The 27612-nt window shown below is 43.0% G+C and overlaps 1 protein-coding gene across 1 annotated transcript in view; it reads left to right on the forward strand.

Annotated features, from left to right (window-relative positions):
- Positions 1 to 27612, forward strand: part of ACTR8 (actin related protein 8) — a 663070-nt gene that overhangs the window by 339059 nt on the left and 296399 nt on the right. Inside the window, exon 11 of the mRNA XM_044077614.1 lies at positions 24255 to 24519. Within this exon, the coding sequence (XP_043933549.1) occupies positions 24255 to 24519 (265 nt within the window). The remainder of the gene's footprint in view (positions 1 to 24254; positions 24520 to 27612) is intronic.

A 27612-nucleotide genomic window follows, 5' to 3' on the forward strand; every position in this document is an offset into this window, starting at 1 on the left:
CCATTCGGAGTCTGGTATGCCACGAGATGCTTCAGTTATTGAACCCGCGGATGTCTCTACTTTAAATGGGTCCAGAGCTGCTGTGCAGGCACCAGCTTCTGAGGGTGTTTTCAGGCCTAAAGATTTGTATATTAGACCGACGCCATCTTCAAAACTAAGGCCAAAATCGAAATCTATGTGTAAAAAACTGACTCCTGGGCCACATGTGCAGGCCCTCTATGCCTAAAAAACAAATGATCAAAATGGCTGAAGATTTAATTACTCTGATGGGTAGCCACCCCCCCCCCCCTTCTAAGAGGCCTAGGCAAGACATGGATTATGAATCATCTTATTAGGATTCTATTTCTTCTGATTCTTGTAATGAACAGGATTTGTCTGTACCTACTTATGAGGACTCTGATGCAGAAGATTCTATTCCTTCTGCTTCTCCCCCTGAGTATTTTTCTTTTGGGGAAACTTTACATACCTTACGGGAACATTTCCACTGGTAAAGTCAGGATTTCTCTGAATCTAAAAAGAGACTTAGGGATTTTCTTCTTCTTCCTCAACATAGGTCTTTGGCTATACCTCCTGTCCTAGACATTGTTGATGATGTTTTTTCAGGATCTAGTATGGCTCCTGATTCTCTGCCTCCGGCTCCTTGTAAGCCAGACATATACTACAGGGTTCCTGACTCCCACAAATTCCTATTCAAAAATCCTATTGCAGATCCTGAAACCATTTCTCGGGGTCCCAAGGGCATTAAGGCCTGTACTGCTAAAAATCCTACCCCTTCTGATACAGATTCCTGGGCATTGGATAGCTGGGGTAAGAAGGTTTACACTTCTGCAACCTTGGCAATCAGGGCCTTAAACTGTCAATTTCATATGCTTAAATACCAGCAGCATATCATGGGACTGCATAAACAGAAAATGATGTTAATTTCTGACTGTGTGGAAAATAAAGATTTACAGGATTTATTGCATTCTGCTGAACAAGTTGGAAAACATACTTTGCAATGTGGTTTTCATTCTTTGGAGGCCTCTCTTGCAGGGTTGCTGTAACTGGCTCTATGCTAAGAAGGCATGCATGGCTCAAAGAGCAAACGCTGCCTGATCATGTTAAAGCAAAATTGTTGGATTTTCCTTTACAACAGGACTGTCTCTTTGGTAATAAGGCTGAAGAAGTTTTAAAAAAGATGGAAGATAAAGCTAAATCTATGCAAACTGTGAAAGATTTCTTACAAGTGCAACTGCCAAGATTTAGTAGGCACTGGCCTACTAAGAACCTGATCCTTTCCAGTTCCATCGAGAGCCACTCAAGTCAAACCCAGACATTCCAAAGGTTTCAGGTTTCAGTCACAAGGGACTTTTAGAACAAAACAATGGGGTGCCTCCTCCTGCAAATCTAGAAACAACAAGGCACCTCCCTATGGTAAGCAGTCTCAATGACTTCCCTCTTCACTTACCAAGCACTTACCTTTCAGCCGCCCCTTTGGGGGGGGGGGACTGGCACTTCATGTAAGAAACTGGCAACTTATAACCCAGGACAGATTTCATTTCCACACGTTGCCAATTCCAAACAGATGGCCAGACCTGCCCCCAAATCAGTGGGCAGAGGCCCAGAAACAAGTACTGTCTCTCATGAACATGGGATCTATTCAACCATTCCCAGAAAAGGGACAAGGTTTCTATTCAAGACGTTTCCTGGTACCCAGAAAAGACAAATCCAGTTCTGGACTTCTCTACTCTAAACACATTTCTGGCCATTCCAAAATTCAAGATGCTGACTCTTCAACAATTGCTTCCCATGCTAGGCAAAGATGCCTGGTTGGTAACTCTAGACTTAAGAGGCTTACCTGCATATCCCAATCAGGGAATCTTGCAGAAGATACCTCTGCTTCAAAGCAGGCTATTTGCATTACCAGTTCTCTGCACTGCCCTTTGGCTTATCTACTGCGCCCAGGGTCTTCACAAAGTGCCAGGCTCCAGTAATTGCATTTTGCAGGCAAAGAAATATTCAGATATATCCATACCTGGACGATTGTCTAATTCAGGCAGAAAACAGGGACATTCTTCAAAAACATCTGGCATTTGTAAAAAAAAAAGGTTCTAACTTGTCTAGGGTACATCATAAACGAAAAGAAATCACAACTGGTACCCTCTCAAAAAATTACATTGCTGGGTGCAAGCTTGAATACAACTGCCCAGATGGCTTACCTTATGCCAGAAAAGCAAATTCATTTGGTGACTTACTTCAAACAGGTGGCCACAAAAACCCTGCTATCTGCGTGACAGATTCTGCAAGCATTGGGGTTCATGGCCTCCTGCATTCTTCTAATTCTATATGCAAAACTACATATGAGGAAACTTCAGTGGAGTGTATGGAGTCAACATTGTCACAACCTGGAAGCAATGATTCCTATCATACCTTGCCTGCAAGTAGAGTTCCTGTGGTGGGCAGAGGCCTGCCACCAAAACAAGGGACTGCCATTCACTCCACCCCCTGCCTCCCAAACCCTAACTACAGATGCATCAGATTATGCTTGGGGGGGGCTCATCTGGCAGGGAAGTGCATTCAGGGCAAATGGAGCCCAAATCAAATGCACCTTCATATCAATCAAAAAGAGATGCTAGCTGTACAGAATGCACTGACAGCCTTCAAGGACTACCTTCATCCAGGGCAGTTAATGATAAAGACAGACAACACCACAGTTATGTGGTACATAAACAGGCAGGGGGGTACACACTCCTACCCCCTTTGCAGACTAGCCATGGCATTGTGGAACACGGCCTTGAACTATCAAATTCAACTACAAGCTCAATTCCTGCCAGGAAAGCTGAATACTCTGGCAGACGAACTAAGCAGAAATCTCATGGACCCACATGAATGGAAACTGGAACCATGGATTTTCAGCATGTTGGCATGCAAATGGGAGAGTCCAGACATAGATCTTTTTGCCTCACCCCAGAACTATCAGTTGGACAAATTCTGCACAAGAATTCATCACAAAAAAGCCTGGAAAGTGGATGCTCTATCCTTCAGCTGGAAAAACCTATCAGTCTATGCCTTTCCCCCTCTGCTCTCCAAAGTTCTACTAAAAGTCAAACAGGACACACCAAAAAATTATTTTGATTGCTTCAGACTGGCCTCACCAACACTGGTACCCACTCCTGCACAATGTGTCGCACCTTCCACCATGGCACCTGTCTCGGACACCTTGCTTACTGTCTCAGCAGAACAACCAAATTCTGCACACTCCGCTCCAGACTTTGAATCTTGCAGCATGGCTAATCACCTAAATTTACCCTTGCCATCCCTCAGCAAGCCTGTGATGGATGTCATTTTGGAGGCAAGAAGGCCTAGTACTAGAAAATCTTATACTGACAAATGGAAAAGATTCTGTCTCTGGAATTAATCACAAAGGATAAGCACAACAGTGCCCAATATTCCTCAGATTTTACAATATTTAACTGAGATGCTTCACAAGGGCCTGTCCTTTTTTTTCAATACAAATCCATGCCTCAGCCATTCAGCTCATTACAACTCAGAACCTCCCCTTTTCTATCATCCTCTGCTAAAGTAGTATCTCAGAGGGGCCAAAAATTTAAGACCACCCAGGAGAGCTCCAACCCTTGCCTGGGACCTCAATTTTGTATTGGAGAAACTCGCTCTTCCTCCTTTCGAGCCAGCTGCTACTGCAGACTTAAAATTTCTCTCCTGGAAAACAGCTTTCCTTTTAGCAGTCACTTCAGCTAGAAGGATTTCCGAATTACAGGCTCTTATGGCAGTGGAGCCTTTCATTATTTTGCATGCGGACAGGGTGTCTCTCAGGACCAATCCATCCTTCATGCCTAAGATGGTATCCAGTGTGGCTCTTAATCAGACCATTCATTTGCCAACTTTCTTTCCCAATCCACAGAATAGGGGGGGCAGATTCTGCATTCATAGGATGTACACAGACAACTTAGATTTTACTTAAACAGGACAAAATCTCAAAGAAAATCTGAACAACTACTGGTGGCATTTGCTGCAGGGGCAGAGGGAAAGGCTGTTTCAAAGCAGACTATTTCCAAATGGATAAGCCATTGTATTTGTTTCTGCTACATGCACCATGGTAAAACTATCCCCCAGGGGATCAGATATCATTCCACCAGGGCTGCATCTACTTCTACAGCCTTTCTCAGATGTGTTCCTACCAGAGACTTTCTAGAAGCTGCTACCTGGAGCTCAATTCATACTTTCATCAGATATTACCATTTGCCTTTCTTTAAATCCAGAGCTGGCTTTGCCTCTGCTGTCCTGCAGGGCCTTATAGCTGGTCCTAATGCTGTATAAATCCATCCTCCCAACCATAGCTTTGGGAATCTACCCAAATGTAATGACTGCAACAGTGAAACATGAAGAACATAGTACAGTTGTGTACTCTTACCATAAATGTTGATGTTCGAGTGTATTCACTGTTAAAGTCTTGGTTACCCTCCCTCCAACCCCCTGTTTTTTCTCTTTACTATGCCTCTTCTTTCCTTTACTATGCTTAAAAGCCTTTTTGGTGCAGTTGCTTTTGTTTAGAGGTATATTTTTTGTGTTTTTAATTACTTAAATATTTGGCTCCCCATTTGGGGGGAACCTGACATCTGGTGCAAGAAAAACTGATGTAATGGCGTCGGCTGCATGTTTTATACCCCTGACGACCTGACATCATGGAAGAAGGGACAGCAACCGATGCAAGACCCAAAACTTTGTTAATCGGGCCAACTGAGGGCAACCTGCCAGCAGATTACCCAAATGTAATGACTGCAACAGTGAATACACTCGAACATCTAGATTTATGGTAAGTGTACACAACTGTACTTTTCTGTATGCGGCCCCCCCCCCCCACTTCCTACTCATTCAGAAAGTTCTTTTGAAAATTCAGCAGGACAAACCAAAAATCTTGTTGGTCACCCCCTTTTGGCCAAGACAGCACTGGTTCCCTCTACTTCTGCAGTTAGCCAAGGGCAATTACCACATTACCTCACAGGGTGGATCTTCTCACACAAGACAACGGATCTGTTATTCACCCACATTTATCAACCCTGAGACTGACTCTGTGGGTTATAGGCTTCTGATCCCTTTCTGACACCTTTTTTTCTGAGGGCATGTGTCTAGTTCTGCAGGAGGCCAGGAAACCCAATACTTGGAGATCCTACCTGTCCAAATGGAAGAGGTTCTCCATCTGGTGTCTTAAATAACAGCTATATCCATTTTCAGTAGACATTCCCCTAGTTTTGTCTTATTTGTGTGAGCTGCTCAAAGCTGGATTGGTGTATTCTTCTGTTAAAGCCCACTTATTCTCCATTTCTGCATGTCTGCCTCTATTTCCTCCTTTTAGCTTCCAGGCTAGAGGTTAAACTTTTTCTTAAAAGTGTCCTTCATGTCAGACCTCCCAGGAAACTTGTTCCTCCTCCCTGGGATTTGAATTTTGTACTGGAAAAGCCCTTTGAGCCTGCAGTCTCCGATTTTTTGAAGTTTTGCACATGGAAGATTATTTTGCTGGTAGGCATCACTTCTGCTAGAAGAGTTTCCAAACTTCAAGCCTTAATGGTTTCTCAGCCTTTTCTCTTTTTCCACAAGGATAGGGTTTCCCTTTGCGCTAACCCATCCTTCATGCCTAAGTAGTTATTGACTTAGCCCTTAACCAATCTAGTCATTTACCTACCTTCTTTCTTTCTTTTCAAAATTCTAGTGAAAGTGTGACTTTGGTCACTCTGGGATGCTGACTTTCTAGCACCTTGGAAGGACATAGTCTTATCTATGTAAAATCTGAATTGTCTAAGTCTATTAGGAAATCAGAGCAACTGTTTGTTTTCTTTCATCCCAGGATGCTGGGAAAACCTGCTTCTAAATAGACTGTTTCTACTTGGATATCTAAGGCCATTTCCTTCTGTTATGTGTTCTATGGAAAATCACTCCGTTCCTTAGTAAAAGCTCAGGCCTGTGGTTTCATCAAGGGCCTTCTTCAAAGGTTTGGACACTGCCTCTATTTTGGAAGCAGCTGCATGGTGTTCTCTAAACACCTTCGCCAACCATTACTAGCTGGATACTATCTCCATATCCAGAGCAAGCTTTGCCAGGGCAATTCTGCATGGTTTCAAGGAGACTTCCTCTGCTCCAACCTCCCTTTCCTTTTCATGAGCTTTGGTACTCTCCCTAATGTTATGAATACTGCAACATGGGAATAGAAAGACATAGAATAGTTGTGTAAAATCTTGCTGTAACCGTAGATGTCCTCTTTCATGTTGCAGTATTCTATCCCACCCTCCTTCCCCCTTGGTTCATGCTCTTCTTGAGATGATATTTTGTTTTTACCTCTTATCCTTGAACTGGTGTTCTGACTGGGGCATTTAGTATTGAGGGTGGTACTTTTAGGTCACTCAGGTGGGGAATCCCTTGTGTTATGAATACTGCAACATAGAAGAGAAGGACATCTATGGTTATGGTAAGACTTTACCCAACTATTCTTTCTGGCAGGATTAATAAAACTCCCTGAAAAAGAAAACATCCCAAAAGATTGAGAGCATTAGCTGTTCTTAAAATCTAAGGTCAGTGCTGTGTGTGGTCACTCTGGAATGCTGACCTCTAGCACTTACCATGCTCATGTTCATTCACTGATTATCAGCTTTATTCTAACAGGGCCATGTCAGAACCCTGTTTCAAATAAAGTGAATAATCAGAACATGAGTAATTTTTTTTCTCCATCAAACAGTAACTTTTGTGTGCGTTTTTTTTTGCCTTTTTCTTGTTTCCATTATTAATTTACTTATTTATTTATTTTTTATGAAGTGGAGTAGTGTCTACCTTTTTGCAGCCCTCCGTTACAGCTCTACCTTCTATAGAGCGTGATCATCAAATTGTGGGCCCGTTTGTGCTGTCAAGGAGTGATTTTTATCAAGTTAGTGTAAAGTCCTTAATTGTGTAAATGGCATGGTTTCAGAAACACTGATTGCAATGTTTCTGTTTGATGTAAATGGCTGTCAGTCCTGTTTTGTGAATACTGGACAAAAGTACCTCTTCATTATCTCTGCCCTTTCATTATCTGTCAACATCCATCTGCCTTCAGCCTTGCTGTACATTAGTTTGTCTCCCTTTTGTAAAGGAGTTTTCTAGATTTTTTGGTGTCTGTACCTCTCAGAAGCTTTGAAGTTTAGTGGACTGTGTAATTTTGAGTATGTGGAAGGGGCTTCTGTAGTACATTTGCTCTTGTTTCCTCTACATACCGTCTCAGCAGCTAGATATTTCCTTGATCTCAAACTTCTGAGGTAAATTGAGTCACAGTAAGCTCCTTTTGTGGGCTAAAATTATCTCAACCTTCTTTCTCCAGAAAGGAGGACAGATGTAGGTAAACATATCCTTCTTCTACAGTTAGAATTATTTTTATCTGTTTGTTGACTGTGAGCAGGGGCAACCTGGGAGCACTGTCTTTACTTGCTTAGAGTTGCGCAGTACACAAGTGAAGGTGGAAGGAATCGAATCAAACCCTGTACCTTAGTCCAGGAAGCACAGCTCTTTAACAGGTCAGAGCTTTAGTACCCTGCACTAAATACCACACTTCTGGAATTCGTGTTACTGCCACTGCCTCAAAAAAAAAAAAAAAAAAAAGAAAACGCCCCTACAGACTGCAACACATCATATATGCAGATTTATAAGTCTATCTGCTCAAAGAGAACAGAGCCTGCTGTATCCTTTCAAAGACTAAGTGGTGACCAGCCAAAAGTTTACCCTCCTAATTGTATCCAGTCTATAAACTTATCAGTTTAAATACTTTCCCTTGTCACAGGGGTTTTATCAGAAAGGTCTATACGTTACACCCGAAGATCCCTTCCCCAAGTACTCAATCTCCAAACTCCATGGAATAAATTACATTCATATAGCACTCTTTCTGTGTACTAGTGAATAAAACATGGCAATCTCTGTCACCATGTGTAAATTCCAACCTCACCTACCCACAGTTCTGTTAAAGATCTCATAAAAAAAAAAAACTGTTTAAAGAAAAACAATACAGATGTTTCCCATGTTTGGGTAAAACCTAACAACTAGTCCCCTTCCTTCCTGAGCCGTCTGCTGCTCCATCTGTCTATATATATATATATATATATATATATATATATATATATATATATATATATATATATATATATATATATGGGTCCCTATCAGATCGTCGAAATTTCAATTCACCTAACTGTCATTTCGTCGAAACTTCATTACATCGACAAGCATTTTAGGGGGCTTCCACACTAATGTGGGCTGTGCCCCCACACCCCCTAACTATATATATCAACTCCAGGGTCGCACAACATTGGGGACGGGGGCAAATGCTTGTCGATGTAATGAAGTTTCGACGAAATGACAGGTGAATTGAAATTTCGACGATCTGATAGGGACCCATATATATATATATATATATACACATATACAGACATATTCCTTAGACTTTTGAACATATCTTATACCTCTGAACTGCCTTTCTTAGCTGCATCCTTCTTCCCATAGTACTCCACAGGCTGTATCCCTTCCTAACTATCCTCCCCACTGCCCTCTCCTCCTTTGCCATTTCTAGCTCTCAGATTTATCATCTATCCCCTTCACTTTTCCTTTCTTCCCACCTATGCACTTTCTGTTTCTCTAAATCAAGATAACCAGCAACTGCTGTATATAGTTTTCAAGTAGGTGCCATGATTTAACAATTGCATAATACTAGCTTCACAGGAAGATCTAATGTATACTCCATGTTGTAGTCACCCTTTGTCCATAATTGGTGACACGATAGGAACTCTCCACTTTCCACGTCTTCTATATCCCCAAGCTGAACCTGAAAGTGGTCTAAGTGAATCAGTGGTCTACGCCCATTCACAAATAAATAAATAAGATCTGTTATTTTATTCCTGAGAAAATTGGGTTGCCTTCAGCCATCAGTTCACTGACCAAGGCCACCAGAAGAGCTTGTCTCTTTTATCTGACCCCAGGAACATGATATGATGTTGGATGAAGAAGGTGCATATGCTTCAACCCAGCCACCCAGTAGTCTTACATTGAAAACTTGTAGACATAACTCAGCAGTCACAGTCTGGCAGCAATGGTTAGGTCCTAGTGAAAGAACTGGCCAGAGACATTTTTCTGCAGCGTCAGTCAGGAATCAAGGAGAGGAGTAAACTAAGATAACATAATGCTAGGCTATGGCTAAAAGCCTGCAGTTTCTACCTTCCTTACAATGGTGCCCCCTACCCCAGAATCCCTCAGGCTCAAGGCATCCCCTATTTCACTTATATTCTATCCTCTTTCAAGAAAACTATTAGTCATTTCATGCATCTTGATTCCCAGAAACCTCTGATTTGAGTATTCAACCTACTGGCACGTAGGTATTGACTTTTAAGGACACTTTTAAAGGTCCTTTTTGCATGCATACTTTTTTTCTGCAGATATTTGTTTACTTGCACGTCTTTTTTATGTATACATGTCTCTAAACCAGACTCTTTTATCTTTAATTGAACATACGAGAAATTCAAACCGCTGTCAGAGAAGTGGATTATTTTTTACAGTCGGGTTCAACTCTACATTACCCCTTATTCTTTGATTCAAAAGCTAAACCCTGTTTTTCTGATTCGATGACCAATGTCTCTACTGATATAAGTATGACTCAGACACAACCTCTAAGATACATTATGACCTATAGTAGGGCCAGTAATTTAATAGAAAATGTTATTAAGAACAATTGGTACATTTTAAAAGCCATACCAGGCCATGAACATTGGCTTTCAGAGAGACCTATGTTTACCTATCGAAATTGTAACAACTTGAAGAAACTTGTGTTACAAGGATTTTTCTTTGAAAAATAATACTGTCCCTGTTTTTAAGAAAAATTGTACTTTTCCTTGTCACAACTGTTCTTGTTGTTCCAGTATAAATCAGTCAGTGGAGTTTGTGCATCCTGTGAGTGGTAGAAAATTTGTTTTCAATTACACTGCTACATGTAATATATCAGCTATTATTTATCTTGCTACATGTAACAAATGTCTGGTGTTTTATGTTGGAAAGTCAGAAGTCTGAGACAGGATAATAGAGCATAGGTCTGAAATTCATAGGAATATACTTACAAATTCTCTAGCAAAACATATAAGTGAAACTGATGATACTCATCAGTTTAGCTTCAGAGTTATGCAAGTTGTCTATCCAAATGCTAGACGTGGTGATCTGATAAAATATGAAGGAATATGAATGGATTATTCAATTAGAAGCAGATAAATACCCAGGATTGAATAAGCAGGTTACACTTAAACCAGTTTTGAAAATGAAACAACAAAAAGTGAAGAAAAAATGAATTTGTATTATTTATGTATATGTTGCTGCTACTGTGGTTTTAAGGCCTTAATTGGTGTTTTGAAGATTGTTGCTGATAGGTTGCTGTGTCATGTGATGTGATATGAGTTTTAAAAGTGCTTTTTTATAATCACTGTATGTAAGACACTGAAGAAGGATAGTTATATCTGAAAGCTTTGTTGTTTTATTAAAATTTGTTTGATGGTGTGGAGTACTACATTTTTTCTTGCTTGGTGTTGCTGTTTTGTATTTCTCCACCTTACCACTGGCTCACCTGCTTTTTAGTGAGGTATTAATAGAGTTCCCGACTACACAAATTTCTTTTCAAAAATCTTACTGCTGACCCCTGAGGTTATTTCTCAAGGGCCTAAAGGAATTAAAGCAACTTCTGCTAAGAATCCCACCCTCTCAGACAGGGATTCCTGTGCATTAGACAGATGGGGTAAAAAAGTATACACATCTGCTACTCTTACTATTGGAGCCCTAAGTTGTCAGTTCCATATGCTAAAATTTCAGCAACACACCATGGAACTCCTCAAAGAAAAAATATCATCTTTTCCTGTTTGTGCAGAAAATAGAATTACAAGAGTTAATGCATTCTGCAAGTCAAGTAACTAAGCACACCTTACAATGTGGTTTTGATGCCCTAGAAGCATCTTGCAGGGTAGCAGTCACTAGTTCTGTCCTTAGAAGGCATGCTTGGCTTAAGGAACAGCCATTGCCAGACCATGTCAAATCCAAATTATTGGATGCACCCTTGCACAAAGACAACCTATTTGACACCAAGGCAGAGGAGGTCTTAAAGTTGGAAGAAAAAGCAAAATCTATGCAGACAGTTAAGGATTTCCTTCAGGGTCAGCCACCCAGGTTCAGTAGGCATTGCCGCTCCAAGCACTGGTCCTTCCCTGCCCCCACCAAGTCATGGTCCTTCCCTGCCCCCTCCAAGTCAGTTCAGCCCAGACCCCGGGGAGGCAGAACCCCCAGATAACAGCCACAGGGAATGCAGACATCAAAGCAATGGAGTTCCTCCACTTCAAAACCAGGGAGTGCCAAGCCACCCCCTCATGGTAAGAACTCACAATGATTCTCCACTTCCACTCCCTCCCTCTGCCCACCTGCACTTGCCCCTAGGAGGAAAACTCTCCTTCCACGCAAGCACCTGGGCCAACATTACCAGCGACTGCTGGGTCCTCAACATAGTGTCCCAGGGATACAAATTTTCTTTCCACCCTCTACCAACTCCAAAAGGGTTCCCAGATCTTCCTCCAAACCAGTGGGCAGAGGCCAAAAAGCAAGTCCTTTCCCTGCTGTCTTTTGAGGGCAATCGAGCACATTCCTGCAGAACAAATAGGCCAAGGTTTCTACTCCAGGCTGTTCCTGGTACCCAGAAAAGAGGGCACCTGGTGCCCCATCCTCTGTCTATCTGTTCTAAACACTTTTTCCTGGTGATACCAAAATTCAAAATGCTCACCCAGCAGCAACTACTACCTATGCTCTCCAAGAATACTTGGTTAACCACCCTAGACCTAAAAGAGGCCTACCTTCACATCCCAATCAGGGAATCATGCAGGAAATGTCTACGTTTCAAGGCAGGATCTCTGCACTTTCAATTCTCTGCGCTTCCCTTTGGCTTATCCACCGCTCCCAGAGTTTTCACAAAATGTCTGGCACCCACCATTGCGTTTTTGCAGACAAAGAAATATTTAAATTTATCTATACTTAAACGACTGCCTAATTCAGGCAGTCAGTCAGGAAAAGCTGCTCAAGCATCTGGCTTTTGTAAATTCCCTGTTGACCTCCCTAGGGAACACCATCAACGAAAAAAAATCCAAACTAGTACACACCCAAAAGATTATATTCCTGGAAGCAAGCCTGGACACAGAGTCCCAGATGGCATCCAGAAAAGCAAACTTATCTGACAGCTTATTTCTGTCAACTAGCCACCAGATGACTCCAGTTATCTGCAAGGAAAATCCTGCAAGCTCTAGGGTTCATGGCATCTTGCATTCTACTCATTCCATATGCCAGACTGCATATGAGGAAACTTCAGTGGTACGTAAAAAGCCTTTGGTGTCAACACTCTCAAGACCTGAAAACTCTTATACCTATGATACCTTGCCTAAGGAAAGATTTTCTATGGTGGACAGCAACATGCAACCACAACAAGGGACTACCCTTCTCACCACCCCACGCCACCTAGACCCTCATCACAGATGCAACAGAATATGCCTGGGGTGCACACCTAGACGGCAGATGCATACAGGACCATTGGAGCCCACAGCAAATATATCTGCACATCAACCAAAAAGAGATGTTAGCTGTTCAGCACACATTGACAGCTTGCAGGCCCCTTCTCTCCCCAGGGGCACTACTGATCAAAACAGACAAACACTACTGTGATGTGGTATATCAACAAGCAGGGAGGGACTCACTCCTACCATCTATGCAGTCTCACCATGACCCTTTGGCACACAGCCTCAGGCATGCAACTACACCTGTTAGCACAATTCCTGCCAGGCTCTTTCAACTCTCTGGCAGACAACTTAAGCAGAAACCTTCTGGACCCACGAGTGGCAGCTAGACCAAAGAACCTTCACCCTAATAACTCAGAAATGGAGCATCCCGAAGGTCAGCCTTTTTGCTTCCCACTACAAAACTTAGCAAGTTCTGCACTAGGGAGCCTCACTGCAGGGCCTGGAAAGTGGATGCCGTATCCTTCCAGTGGATCAACCTCTCAGTCTATGCTTTTCCCCCACTACCTCTTGTTTCCAGGGTACTGCTCAAAATAAGGGAGGAAAAACCGAGGACAATTCTAATTGCTCCAGACTGGCCTCATCAGCAAGGTACCCACTGCTGCACAGCCTGTCCTCTATACCACCATGGCATCTCCCTCAGATCCCAACTCTCCTGACTCAGAGGGAAGGAGAATTCATGCATCCCCAATTGCAGACACTCAGTTTGGCAGCCTGGCTTATTCCCTGACTACTGAACAAGCTGCCAGTCTCAGTAAACAGGTTCTAGATGTTATACGTGAGGCCAGATGCCTTAGCACTAGAAAATATTATGCTGACAAATGGAAAAGGTTCTGCACCTGGATCCAGGCTAAGGGAGCTGATACGGCACAGCCCTCCCTACCTCTCATCCTGGATTACCTAGCTGATATACTACACAGTGGACTCTCCTTCTCCTCTATTAAAATTCATGTCTGTGCTATCTCTGCTCATTTCAACACTGAGCAGCCACTTTTTTCACACCATCTCATCAAACAGTTCCTAACAGGGGCTAGCAAATTGAGGCCACCCAGAAGAGCACCTACCCCAGCTTGGGATCTAAACTTTGTGTTGGAAAAGCTCACCCTACCCCCCCCCCCCTTTGAACCAGCAGCTTCAGCTGAGTTAAAGTTTCTCTCCTGGAAGACAACCCTGCTTCTGGCCATTACTTCAGCCAGAAGAGTATTCGAGTTACAAGCACTCATAGCTGTAGAGCCCTTCATCATCTTCCATGCTGACAGGGTCTCCCTCAGGACTAATCCATCCTTCATGCCAAAAGTGGTGTCCAGTGTGGCTCTCAACCAATATTTTCATTTCCCCACCTTTTTCCCCTAACCCACAAAACAAGGGAGAAAGGAATACTACACTCTCTAGATGTGCACAGACAGCTCAGATTCTATCTAGACAGGACTAAATCATTCAGAAAGACTGATCAGTTGTTAGTCAGCTTTGTTGCAGGAGCAGAGGGCAAAGCCATATCCAAGCAGACTACTTCCGAATGGAGCACACTCATCCATTTCTGCTACAAGCAACATGGGATACCTCCCCCTAAGGGGGTCAGGACACACTCTACCAGAGCAGCCTCCACCTCTGCAGCTTTCCTCAGAGAGGTACCACCAGGGACATCCTGCATCCAAGCATTACCACCTGCCTATCTTCTCTAAATCCAGGGCATTTCTCCAAATCCAGGGCAGGCTTTGCCACAGCAGTCTTGCAGGGCATCATAGCCAGCCACCAGTCTTCTTGACTGCCTCCACCATTTTTTTTAGCTTTGGGAATCAACCCAAATGTGATGACTGCAACAGTGAAACATGAAGAATGTAGTACAGTTGTGTACACTTACCATAAATGTAGATGTTCGAGTGTATTCACTGTTGCAGTCCTGGTTTCCCTTCCTCCATCCCCCTCCACCCTCCTTGTCTTTCTCTCTCTCAATTTCTCTCTCTCTCTCTCTCTCTCTCTATCTCTACCCTTACAAGGATGTTTTGGTATTTACTTTCTACTGGTGGTGTTCTTCCACCATAACCTAGCTCTCTCTTGGGGGCTCCTGGCAGGGAAGAAAAACTGATGTAATGGCATTGGCTGCCTTAATTTAGAACACTGATGACCTGACGTCCATCCTGGAGTGATGGCAACTGACATAGAAATACTAAGCCTCTGGTATTTGGGCCGACTGAGGGCTACCCTGGCAGGGATAACCCAAATGTGATGACTGCAACAGTGAATAAATTCGAACATCTGCATTTATGGTAAGTGTACACAACTGTACTTTCTGGCCATTCTGCCATCTCAGGGACAGCCTGCTGCCACTTTGCCTCAGGAAGCTCCTGTTTGGGAACAGCAAGATGTTGGTGAGTCCTCCCCAGAGATCCCCACTGAGGAGATCCCTTGCAAATGTACATGCAAAAGGAAGCACTTAGACTCCCTGCCGGAGTCTCTCACTGAAGACCCCGATATGGAGGAAGGGGAAGGTTCTCCCCGGTCACCCCCTGAGGATGTCGCTTTTGGAGACATCATGGAACTCTTTTGCCAATGAGGGGGGTGGTCTGTCCAAAAACCTACCTTGGATGCATGGGTGTTCCTCGAGGCATTTGGATCAGGACCCTCTACTTTCTGGGTGCTCCTCCCGCAGATCCTTTAGTGGATCTCATTCTATCTCAAGAGTGGAAGGAACCGGACACAGTGGAGCCCATTCCCAAATGTCTGGATAAGGTCTCCCCCTCAGATAGATTATATTGGAATAAGGGATACCCCATTGATGCCATGGTGGTGGCAGCTGCCATTAGGAAGGAGCTCGCTCAGGAGAGGTCTACAGTCCACCCTCCTGACCGAGGGTCAAGGGTGATGGACCATTTCAGGAAGCGGGTGTATGCTTTAGCGACCTTCTCTGTTCAGGTGCCGAATTACATGGCACATGTGATTCTGCTACAGCAAAACCTAGTTAAGGAGATCGCTGAGTTAACCCCGGAGTCCATGTCAGCCGAGAACAAGAAGATTTTCTCCGCTCGTATGGCCACTCTAAAATCAGTTGTAAGCACCTCTTTGTGCCTCCTCTCCCATGCAACCGAAGGAGCCGCTAGGGCAGCTGGTACAGGCGCTGCCATCAGGCGAAATGCCTGTTTCCAGCTCTGTCAGTTTTCGGAACCTTTCAAGATGTCATTTACTAATGCCTCATATGATGGTTCTTCCCTGTTTGGGAAGTCGGTATGTGAGACTTTAGTCCACAGTGAGAAGGATGGGAAGACTCTGTCTGACGGGATCCACTTCTCAGCTCCTCAACGATCCTTCTCTAAGAATCGGTGAGGGACCAAGACGATGTGGTTTCAGAAATATCAGAATTTTCTCTGAGAGCTTCAGGACTAACCTTCCCCCAGGGGCAGAGAGGGATTTGATAGATGCTGCCCTAGAGGCAGAGGTGGTCCGAGAAATTGCAGTTCTCGAGAATCTTTCTCAGACAGTCCCGCTCAGTAACCCTGAAGGTTTGCCCAGTTGCTCGTCTCTGGAGGCAGTTGGGGGCCATCTTTCTTTGCACTTAATGGAGTGGGAGTCCATCATAAAAGATAATTGGGTGTTGCAACTTGTATCCAGAGGGTATTCAATCCCCTTCCTCAAGCCACCTCTACCACAAAAACACCTCCCCGACATTCCACCCATGCAGAGGGAGAATGTAGCACTGGAAATCGCAAAGCTGCTAAGAAAGCGAGTCATCCAAACCATCTCCCTAGACCACTCCAGATCAGGTATTTATTCCAGGTTCTTTTTGGTGCCGAAGAAAATGGGGGACCTAAGACCCATTTGGATCTATCCACCATGAACTTGTCTGTGGCCAAGGCGAAATTCCAGATGGTCGCCCTTTAATCTATCCTACCCTTCCTGCAGGAGAACAATTGGATGTGCTCAATCGACTTCCAGGATACGTATTATCTTATCAAGACAGGCAGACACTCTTGGAGGTTTCTCCATTTCCGGCTAGGAGCCAATCATTATCAGTTCTGTGCGCTCCCCTTTGGTCTCACCACAGCACCCAGGGTGTTTACCAAAGTGATGTCAGTAGTAGTGGCTCACCGGAGACTCCAGGGCATTCAGGTATTTCCCTACCTGGACGATTGGCTCCTCCCTGCCCCTTCCAGGCATCAACTTTGTCAAGCCCAGGGATTCCTTTCTTCTTCTAGGCCAGAGGTTAGGCATTACCATCAGTCTCTCCAAATCATCTCGGACCCCTGTCCAAACATTAGAATTCATTGAGGCATGATTAGACACAATTCGAACCAGGGTGTTTCTTACTCCAGACAGAATACGCAGTCTGAAGCTACATGTTCTTTGCATTCTTCAAACTCGGTCTCTGACAACATAAATAGTATTAAGGATGTTGGGGTCCATGGCGGCCATGATCAATCTCTTGCCCTTTGCGCATCTTCACATGAGGATCCTTTCAATAAAATGATCCCTGTTAGATCTTCTGTTGACTCACCTTGTCCAAATCTGTCAAGTGTGCAGGGACTCTCTTCAGTGATGGATTCTTTCCTCTGACCTGGTTTTGGGATGTCCTTTTCTCCCACTATTTCCCACAGCCACAGTGACTACGGGCACCTCCCAGCTTGGGTCGGGGTGGCACTGCTCAGACGGACAGTTCAAGGCACATGTTCCCCCTTTAAGACCAATTTGCATGTAAACGTCCTGAAGATGAGGATGGTGCTTCTATTGTTGCAGGTTCTTCATGCCCATCTTCCTTCAGGAACAATTGCTATCCAGATGGACAATAATTTGGTAGTCTGATACATGAACAAACCGGGGAGAGCCAGATCATATCCCCTATGTCGCGAGGCAATGAGAGTATGAGAATGGCGATCTCCACTGGCTGTTTTTTTGGTGCCAACACAAATTCCAAGTAGGTCCATTCTAGCAGACATGCTCAGCAGATCTATTCTGATATCTCATGAGTGGTCTCTGAATCCTTCAGTAGTGGAACAGATCTTTCACAAGTGGGTTCAGCCTTGCTGCGATCTATTCACCTCTTCTTCCAATGCAAAATGCAGCGAGTTCTTCACTCTGAATCCATCTCAGGGGGAAGCCCCCTGAGACGCTATGATTCTTGCTTTGTCCCCCGGTCTTCTATATGCTTATCCTCCTCTTCCCTTAATATCAGCATTTCTTCAGAAAGCTCACAGGCTCGGGGGCTTAATTATCCTCACTGCTCCATTCTGGCCTCACTAAGTCTGGTTTCCCTCTCTGAGGTCTCATCTGGTGACTTCACCATGGAAATTGGATCCAGTTCTAGATCTCATATCTCATCCCTCAGTCCAGGTTATCCACCTACCATCCCCCATTCTTTGCTGGGACTTATCTGTACTTCTGTATCCTATACAACCTATGTGGTGTATTTGCTTGTAGATGAAGGTATTGTTTATTTTAGTGCATGCTTTTATAAGCAATGTTTTTTAGCCTACCCTTTTGGGAGCACCTGACATCTGGGGCAAGAAAAACTAAAGAAAATGGCGTTGGCTGCATCTTTTATACCCCTGGCGCACTGACGTCAGGGAAGAGGCGACAGCAACCAACGCCAGACCAGGACTTTGGAATTCAGGCCGACTGCGGGTAGCCTGCCAGCAGGATAACCCAAGTGTAATGACTGCAACAGTGAATACACTCAAACATCTACATTTATGGTAGGTACACAACTGTACTTTTGTTAACCTCTATACTTAGTGTTGAACCTTTAAGTGTCTTTTCACAATTGTCAGAGGTGGATCATACTTTATGTATCAGAGTGTATGCTCTATACACAGAATGCAGTCAGACTGTGTGTTTCACATGGTTTTCATGCTTTTATAGGTTCATAGGTGTGTACTAGGCTAATGGCCCTGGAGCCTTTACAAGCCTAGCCCGTAGGATTACCCTGGCATCATGCCACCCGACCTTAGTTCCCAGCCTCTCTGTCGAGTAGAGCCACTGGAGTGATCCCCAGGGTGAATTTTCTATTTCCCATCTACTCATCAAGATTTCTCTTGAAGAGGGCCAGTGAGGTGCTCTATTTCACATGCATGGGAAGTCTGTTCCATAGCATGGACAGTCTCCGGGTTATGAACCTGTCCCTCCAGCACATTCTGTTGATTGTGGTAATGAGGTTGAGGTCTCTGTAGCGTGTGGTGCAGACTGATTGGGATTTCTTTAGATGTAGCATTTCTAATAGAGCTGGGTCAGTCATGGCTTTGTAAGTCAAGCAGAGATCGCCTCTAAGTAGGTGAAATGAGACAGAGAACAGTTGGAGTTTTTTGAGTCTGTCCATATAGGACAAGTGTTTAAGGCCTAGGATCCTCTTTTTGAGGTACTTTTGTAGCCTCTCCAGTTGTTGCAGGTGTCTAGTGAGGTACATGCCAAATGGGGCATTGTACTCTATGACTGGCCTAATGAGGGAAGAGTAGTGGGTGACAATGACCTCTTTCTTCTGGATACGAAACCCTTGGTAATGAGATGTGCTACATAGAAGGACTTTCTGGCCACAGTGGCAATGTTGTGGACAAAAAAGGGGTTGCTGTCAACCTTTGTTCCCAAATTTCTTATAACTCCATCTTCAGTGGACTACCATCGATGTGATAATTCATGGGAACTGGGTTTTTCCCACTGGGGGTGACAACACATTTTTTGGCATTGAGCTTAAGGCCATGGTCCTGACACCAGTCGTTGGTCTCAGTGAGGCCTTTCTGTAGGATGTCAGCATCACTTGGGGAGTTAATAATGGCTCTCAACTTGCAATCATCTGCAAACGTTGTCAGCCAGAGTCTCCTTGTTTTGGCCTGGACTTCTGAGAAGTACATACCAAACAGGAGAGGACCCAGGACTGATCCCTGTGGGACTCCACTCGTGACTGGTCTTCAGTCTGACTTGGAGTCAGCTACTTTAATACTGTGGGTTCTGTCTGTGAACCAGTTTGCAACCCACCTAGTGAAATAGGGGTTGATGCCTAGCTTAGTGAGTTTTTCTATGATTCCCGAGTGAGTAATGGTATCAAAGGCCTTGGCCAGATCAAGGTAGGCTGTATGAACCACCTTGCCTTCATCCACAGCTCTGGTGACTGACTCAAAGAAGTTGACCAAGTTGAGCAGGCATGATCTACCCTTTACAAAACCAAACTGTGTGAGATCCAGAGTTTGAAGATTCCCTATATCCTTGTTTATTAGGTCCGTGATGCGTTCCATAGCTTTGCATATCAGACTTGTCAGGCTAATGGGCTGATAGCTTCCAGGGTCTGTAGTCGCTCCTCCTTTGTGGAGAGGGATGACTATAGCAGTGCGCCATTTGGTAGGGCCAAAGTCTGAGGTGAGGCTGTGATTGAACAGGGCACGTAGGTGAGGTGCCAGTTCACTCTGTAGTTCATGTAGAACACTGCCAGGGATATTGTCAGGTCCCATAGAAGATGTATTCTTGGCCTTGGACAGTGCTGTTTTAACCTGTGCAGCAGTAATACTGGGTGCCTGGCACTCTGCTGGTATTGTGATTGGTCCTTGGGGGGGGGGGGGGTAAATTTGGCACTGAATCTGTCGGACAGTATATTGGCAATATCTGTTGGCTCGGATAAGGAGGTACCATTGTGCAATAGCTCAGAACAAATCTGGGTATTGCCATGGAGATTCTTTACGTAACTATAGAAGGCCTTGTGGTTGTCTTTACTATCTGCTGTAGTTCTGTTTCCATAGGTAGCTTTAGAGGATTTGATGAAGGATCTCAACTTTTTGTTGAGGCTGATAACTGAGTTTTTCCAGTCTTGAGACTTCACCTTATTCCACATCATTTTCCTCCTCCTGTTGTAGAATTTGTTTATGGCAGGGGACCACCAGATTGGCTTCCGATTTTTGGAGGAGAGCGTCTTGGTTCTGTTGGATATGGCGAGATCCATGCATTTGTGTATGTGTTCATACAGTGCATTGGTGTACGATTCGGTAGTCATGCAACAGTTCTTCATTTGCATGGGTGCCATGAAGTTAGCCACCTCTGTTTTTAGGATCCCAAAGTTAGCTTTGGAGAAGTTTTTCATGGTCGGTTACCTTTGTGTGGGGGGGGGGGGGGGTGAGATGTTGATTACCAAGGTGATTAGTTTGTGGTCAGATCTAACCAGAGAGTTGACTATTGGTGTAGAGCAATGGTCGCCCATGTTAGTAATGACCAGATCAAGGATGTTGCTACCTCTAGTGGGGGTAAGAACAAGCTGGTCCAGGGCATTGGAATGAATGAATTCCAGGAAACGTTGGGCAAATGTATTGCTACATGAGTAGTTTTCCCAGTTAATGGAGGGGTAGTTGAAGTCACCCAGTATGATAGTGTTAGGTTGTACCTTAATATTCTCCAGGGTTCTTAGGAACATGGAGTGTGAGTCTTGGAACATGGTTGGGGACCTATAACAGGCTACGTCCTGAATCACTGTCTTACCCAATGTTAGCTGCACCTGAAGTATTTCTGATGCATTATGTTGGCTACCAGTCAGGATGTGTGCGCATCCTTTATGAATATGGAAACACCACCGCCTTTGGAGCTTCGGTCCATGTTCTGGGGCCAAAAGGTGTGAAATGGGTTATAGCCTGGTAGTGCAGGGGTGCTTTCTGCTGCCTTGAATCGGGTCTCTGTTACAGTGCAAATGTCGATGTTCTCCATTTTAAGGAGTGCTTCGAGCGAGTGCATTTTGAGTATTAGACATCTAGGGTTGAGCAGCATGACCTCAGATTGCATTTGTTTGTAGCTATTACAGTGGTAATTTGGTCTTTGGAACACAATTCTGTTGTCTCACAGTTTAGTGCAGAAAGTTAAGGCAGTAAGCTTCTAACAAGTTTCCTCAGTCTTCAATTGCCTGTAGGATTTCTCTGAGCAAGTTACTTAACCAGACAGTGCTCCTGGGTCACCCGTGAAATGAGCCTTGTATCTAGCTGGTTTATCAAGTTCACATTTGAATAAAAAAATTGTTTTGCATTGCCTGCTTTTATTTTCCTAGCATTTTTTTTACTGAACGAAAAGTGTAGTTTGGTGATGCTGTCTTAGAAAAAAAGAACATAAAAAAGCATGTGGATTGCTCTGTTTTAGAGTCAGGTTGCCCTCGAACAGCCATGACATGTGTTGGAGGGTGTTCATGTGCTAAGAATCTGGGTGAGGACCACTGTCTTCCTGTTCAGATGTATGAATGTTTGTTTGTACATCTTCTGTGATGGTGAGTTATCACACAGCATTGCCTTCATCTTTACTTCTAGCAGTTGTCACCTGCACCAGAAATATTTCAGGTACAGGGAACAATACCCGTTTTTTTTTTTGGCACAGTCAGATTTCCTTCAGGACTAAATTCATGCTTTCTTCCAGAAGTTGTTTGGAAGGTGAAACTGAACAGTGTGTTCATAAGCTAGACTCTGTTTTTCACCTAGAAATTGAAAATTAAATCTGGTATACCCCACACCCTTTTGAAGTACTTTGACAGCTGTGGATCTAACTTCAAAGCACTTTTTGTAGATTAGTTCCAATCATTTATCCCCTTTTTTTGAGCAAGAAGGAAAATAAATCCAATGACCAGTCAGAGTTTTTCTAAGTGGTTGCCTCACCGTATGCTGCCTTGAATCCTAGACATTTTTCATTGATACTATTAAAAGTGGTTTCTTATTTAAATGCGTGGGACTGAAATTTTGATCCTCAGAATGGAAGAAGTGAACATGTGAATTAAGGAAATATTTACCAAGTCTGAGGTTATAGTATCTCATTAGTAGTCATTTCCTTCCAAGATACAGTGATGTCAGTCAAGAGTCAGCATATTATAAGAAGCATGGGTGGGGGACCCAGCAAAAATGCCATAATAGTATTACAAAATGTCAAATGTCCCTGTATCTGCTAGGAAGTCATAGTTGATTTTTCAAAATGTGCAACTCCTGCCTTGCTCTGTGGCATTGGGAGATAGTCATGAGTATGACCCAGAGTACCCAGGCTTAGTTAGCAACTCTTGTGTTTGAAAAGCTGGACAGGAAAATGAGAATGGAGCAGTGGTTCCCCCTTCACCCATCCTCGTGGGAAGGAGCAGTGGATATGGTCAGAGTAATCACCTAATAAGATCTAAGTGGAGATGCGAGCTGTGCCTCTGCCAACCAAATGAAGGGAGTCTTTGTGATATGTGTTAGCATGCATGTTGGAGGAGCGCATTGTATGCTGCTGCAGTGGTGTGGGTGCTGACATCAGCCACCAAGTGGTGGAGTTAAGAACTAAGCAGAAAAGTCCTAATGGATGGTTTGGGTGATGATATTAAGGGTTAGATCTAACCTGTCTGGGAGCAAATCATCCAGAAACGGTTCAGGCCCAGTGAGAAGTAAGTGTCATTAGGCTATAGTAAGGACTGATTATTGTCCCTTTGACAAGTTGTAGGATTTGCAGTTACAGGTCTTACATTTTCAGTAACACACCGTAAAAGTTTTCACTGGAAGAGTGATAATGTATGCCATATGCCTCAGAAGTGGGTTTTGGCAAACAGCTGTGGTTCTTGAACAACTCATTCACTGAATACCACATTCTGGATCCTCCCTTTTGAAGGAGAGTCTCATTTGAGGATGTTGACTTGTAAGGTATCCTTTCATAACGTAGATGAATGGATGGGTTGCCTCTCATAATCAGTTTGTGTTCCATTGATTTCATGAAATTCACTTCGAGATTAAAGCCCTCAAGATGAATTTTGGAATTCGTTTCTAGATCACATACCGAACTAGAGTTATGATTGATGCTGTCTTTGTGTCAGTGTGAATGTCAGTAGTAAGATCGTAACATATGAATTTTGTTGTTACAAGTTAGTTGTAGTAAGGCTTATTGTTTTTTTGATTTTCTGAGCATAATCAGCTTCATTATTGCATCTTCCTTCCTTGGATTTTTTTTTCTTTTGTTGGGGGTAGAGGTGTTATCTTTCCAACAGGATACTGGCTGCAGAGAGCCCTTCTAAGTAAAGTGGTACCAATTTGTGAATGTTGTCAATAACCATAAGTCCTTGAGAGGTTACCTATCCCCTAATAATCTTTTCAACATACTTTGCATTTACTCACTGTGAGTGCAGACGGGAAAACAGTTACAAACTAAAACAGAAGTCATTTTATGCACTGCCTGTTTGAGGTTTCATTTACCCTAGATGTGTTCTAATTGGTAAGTCAGAACAGGAACCATTTAGGGATGTTGAGCCTGTGCTCCACATTCATTGACACGAGTATGGCTGTAGCCATGTAAACGATGTGAAGATCCACGCAAAGTGACACTAAAAGAGCAGCCACAGATTATGCTGCAGATAACCTTCTGCAGACCCTGCTGATGCAGCAAGTGCTCTCACCCAGATTGTTTTGTGCAGTGAGTGTGAGTGTGGGAGTGGCAGGTGACAGGCTTATGTATCATACTTTACATGCTGCCTAATACCTTGTATCCTTTTCTTTCTATGAAATTACCATCTCTAGTTTTAGGAACATTTTGGAGAATGTAGCATAATTTTATGCCAGGTTGTTTTACTGTTTATGGCTGGATGTGTTAAAATGTTTCAAAATAAGTTGTTATACTGGATACATTTTTTTTCTAATTACTAAGATGAGGAAATGGCCTGACTGCTAAACTTGGTTTCAAAATGCACTAAAAATGTATCTTTATTTTCTCTTTCAGTCAGCAAAAGCAGTAGCAGATCGGAAGACAGTGAGTAAACCAAGTGGATTTGAGGGAGATATCCGTAGTCAGATATCTGATGTGCCAGAAAGAAGTCACCCTCAGGAACTAGAGCTCACTTCCTCTCAGAGTGGCTGTCTGATGACTGGAAATGACTCTGAAGAGCCACCGACAGCACTGATGTCTCGGAAAACAGCAGTGTCCCAGTTTGAAGGAAAGGCTTTAGGCCTAGACAAAGCCATTCTTCATAGCATTGACTGCTGTGGTAAGAATGTCTATCTCTTCGGCTTTGTAATGGCTTCTTTCTTTTGCAGTGTTTGTTTGGGTACAAAGCTCTAGAAGACAGTTTGTTAATGCTATTCCTGCGTTTTGTATATCCTGGCTTTTTGGGTGTGGTACTAAAGATGACGTTAAGGTAAGTTAGCTAGTGCTACTGATGTGATTTGGACATTAAGTCCTCCACTACTCTTCAGTGTCCGGCAGAATGTGTTCCACTGTGTCATGCAGTTCCTGCCGGTGGTATTACTGTCACCTTTACACATTTGTTAAAACACCAAGCCTTGCACTTACACTGCTTGCTGTCCTATACGTGTTAAGATTTTCAAGAACAAAAAAATGCGAAAATACATAGTTTTCAAAATGAAAAAGTATTATTTCATGTTAGTATATACAGAGTTTAATACATGGTTATTGTGCTATTTGTTGTGGAAGGGGATCATCTGGTTTCTTGCCAGCTATTGGGTCTAAAGAAAGTAATAGGTGAAAATGTCTGAAGTAAAATAATTGTGTTATATCATTTTGTTAGAGAAGAGTTATATTAGTAACAGTAATACTTTATTAATAAGTAGAGGTTTTAATAATAGTAAGACTCTGAATGATGATGTTGAAAAAGTCACTTGGTAAACATAAAACCTCTTCAAAGAATTTAATGAACCATTAAATTCTTTGAAGAAGTTTTGTGTCTAGGTATTGTGTGTTATTTTTTTTTGTTGGGGGGGGGGCTTCATTGTCTTCATATTTCCTGTGTAAGCGAGCATGTAACTGTCTGATTAACACATTAGGTTAACTGTTGGCATCCTTTGAACTTCGTGTGTTATACTGCTTATTTCTTAAGCACCTACTAAAACATTTGGCATGGAATAAATGACCAGCATATCAAAGCGGTAAATAAAATATTATAAAGAACAATTCGTTCTCAGAGTAAATTTTTGCAAAGTAGGTCTATAGTAGTCAATCATAAAAAGGCCAGATGGCTTGCCTAAAGGCTTTTAACACTTAGCTGCTAATGTCAAAAGGATGTAAATGACTTGTAGCTTTTCCCAGGACTAAGAATGTCATAGATATTTCTCAAGATTATTTTGATGTTAGATCACAGGCTGTACATAGTCCAGATATTTCAATGACACCATTTGGACCTTAAATCAGATGCCACACTCCCCACCCTTGCATGCATTTAAGTATCACATTGAGTTTAAACAAGCAGCAAAATGGTGATGTCCTTCAAGGATGCATCTGCAGTCCTAACAAATGGGTTGTCCTGTCGTCAGGCAGCCCTTCGGTCGGCCGGATTCCAAAGTCTGGGTCTGGCCTCGGCTGGTGTCGCACTTCACCCGACGTCATCTCTGCTGGTCTTCGGGTATAAAGACATCAGCCGACGCCATTTTCCTCAGTCTTTCTTGCCGCGTGGCGCCCGAAGCAGAAGCTGTTCGCAAGTGCCGGTCGGTCAGATCCAGAGATTAATACTACCGAATACAACTTCGAAGACTTCTAAAAGCTAAGTACCCCGTACACTTAGCTGCTAATGTCAAAAGGATGTAAATGACTTGTAGCTTTTCCCAGGACTAAGAATGTCATAGATATTTCTCAAGATTATTTTGATGTTAGATCACAGGCTGTACATAGTCCAGATATTTCAATGACACCATTTGGACCTTAAATCAGATGCCACACTCCCCACCCTTGCATGCATTTAAGTATCACATTGAGTTTAAACAAGCAGCAAAATGGTGTTACTCATTTCTACTGAATGTGAAAAGGCATCTGATAAATATACAAAGTACATGGGTGATTTACCTCACAGCAAGAGGTTCTCCCGTTCGATTCTCAGCTTGGCTTGGGAGTGCCTTCTGTGTGGAGTCTGCATGTCCTCCCCGCGGTTGGGTGGGCGTTCGAAAGACATGCATGTGTAAATGGGCGTGCCTTCGTTGAAGGTTGGGCGTCAAGCTGGCACTTCGGCGTTTCGTAAAAATCTACTGCCAATCAGCAGACCGGAGTTCCGCTGTGGCAACCCCTTACCCGGGAAAAAGCCGAAAGACAAACAACAACATGGGTCATTTAGGGAATTGATTACATAGGTGATAAAAGCTGCATCCACATGACGGAAGGTGCAAATACATCCCTTTCATAGTGCTGTGCTGTGGATAACATGGAGATTTTGTATATTTTGTGTATGTTTTTAAATGTGAGTATGGAAAACACTAATGCATGCAGTCACATTTTGATTTATGAATTGCTAACTGTAAGAAATCAACAGCTGTACATAATATACATCTGTAATCCTGCCAGGCATATTTAAAGTATGACTAGTGGAGTTTTGTATTAAATGTAGTACCATGGATTAATGTGTAATGTATAATCTTTTACTTATTTCTTCTTGTTTGCTATGTAAAATACTATATATTTTTAAGGTACACTTGAATTAATGAGGCCTCTTGAAGGTAAAGAAATTCATTAGGCCTCTTAAAGAAGTACTTGTTTCACAACATTCACTTCAAGTTGCACTGCAGCAAAAGTGTTGTTGCTGATTAAACTCAATTTCCCTATTTCTCAGAAACTGCATTATTGAGTATGCAATGTCAGTTACTCTTCAAAGACAGCCTTATATTACAGTTGTCATAAATAATATAATATTAAGTAAAACAGCAGTCTGTAGGTTGAAAAATAAACCAGCCATACTGTTTCCTCTCAGGGGATCGTTTGTAGCTAATGATGAAGGCTCTGAATAAGAATATTCTTTTTGTTTTATAAGGTCTGAAGTGTTGCCATGAACTGTATGCCTTTGTTAGCCTGCTGCTGGTGGCAACGCTCCAGTGGTAAAACATAGCTTAGATTTCTTTTCAAATTTAACATTATATTACATTTATATTAAGATTTAATAAATACAAAATGTAGCATTCTTTCTGTGGGAAGATTTGCATAGCAGTACATCAGATATCAGTGTCAGAGTGAGTGATGAGGTTTCATTATCACTGAGTAAAATATTTCCATTTCTAATAAGATACAAAGACTGCATGATATAACTTTGCCGCACAGATATCTAAGCAATACAGTGAAATCATGAAACTAATAAAGCCTTTTT

The sequence above is a fragment of the Protopterus annectens genome, chromosome 7.part0, assembly GCF_019279795.1.
Source record: "Protopterus annectens isolate FY-2018-M chromosome 7.part0, PAN1.0, whole genome shotgun sequence".
NCBI lineage: Eukaryota > Metazoa > Chordata > Ceratodontiformes > Protopteridae > Protopterus > Protopterus annectens.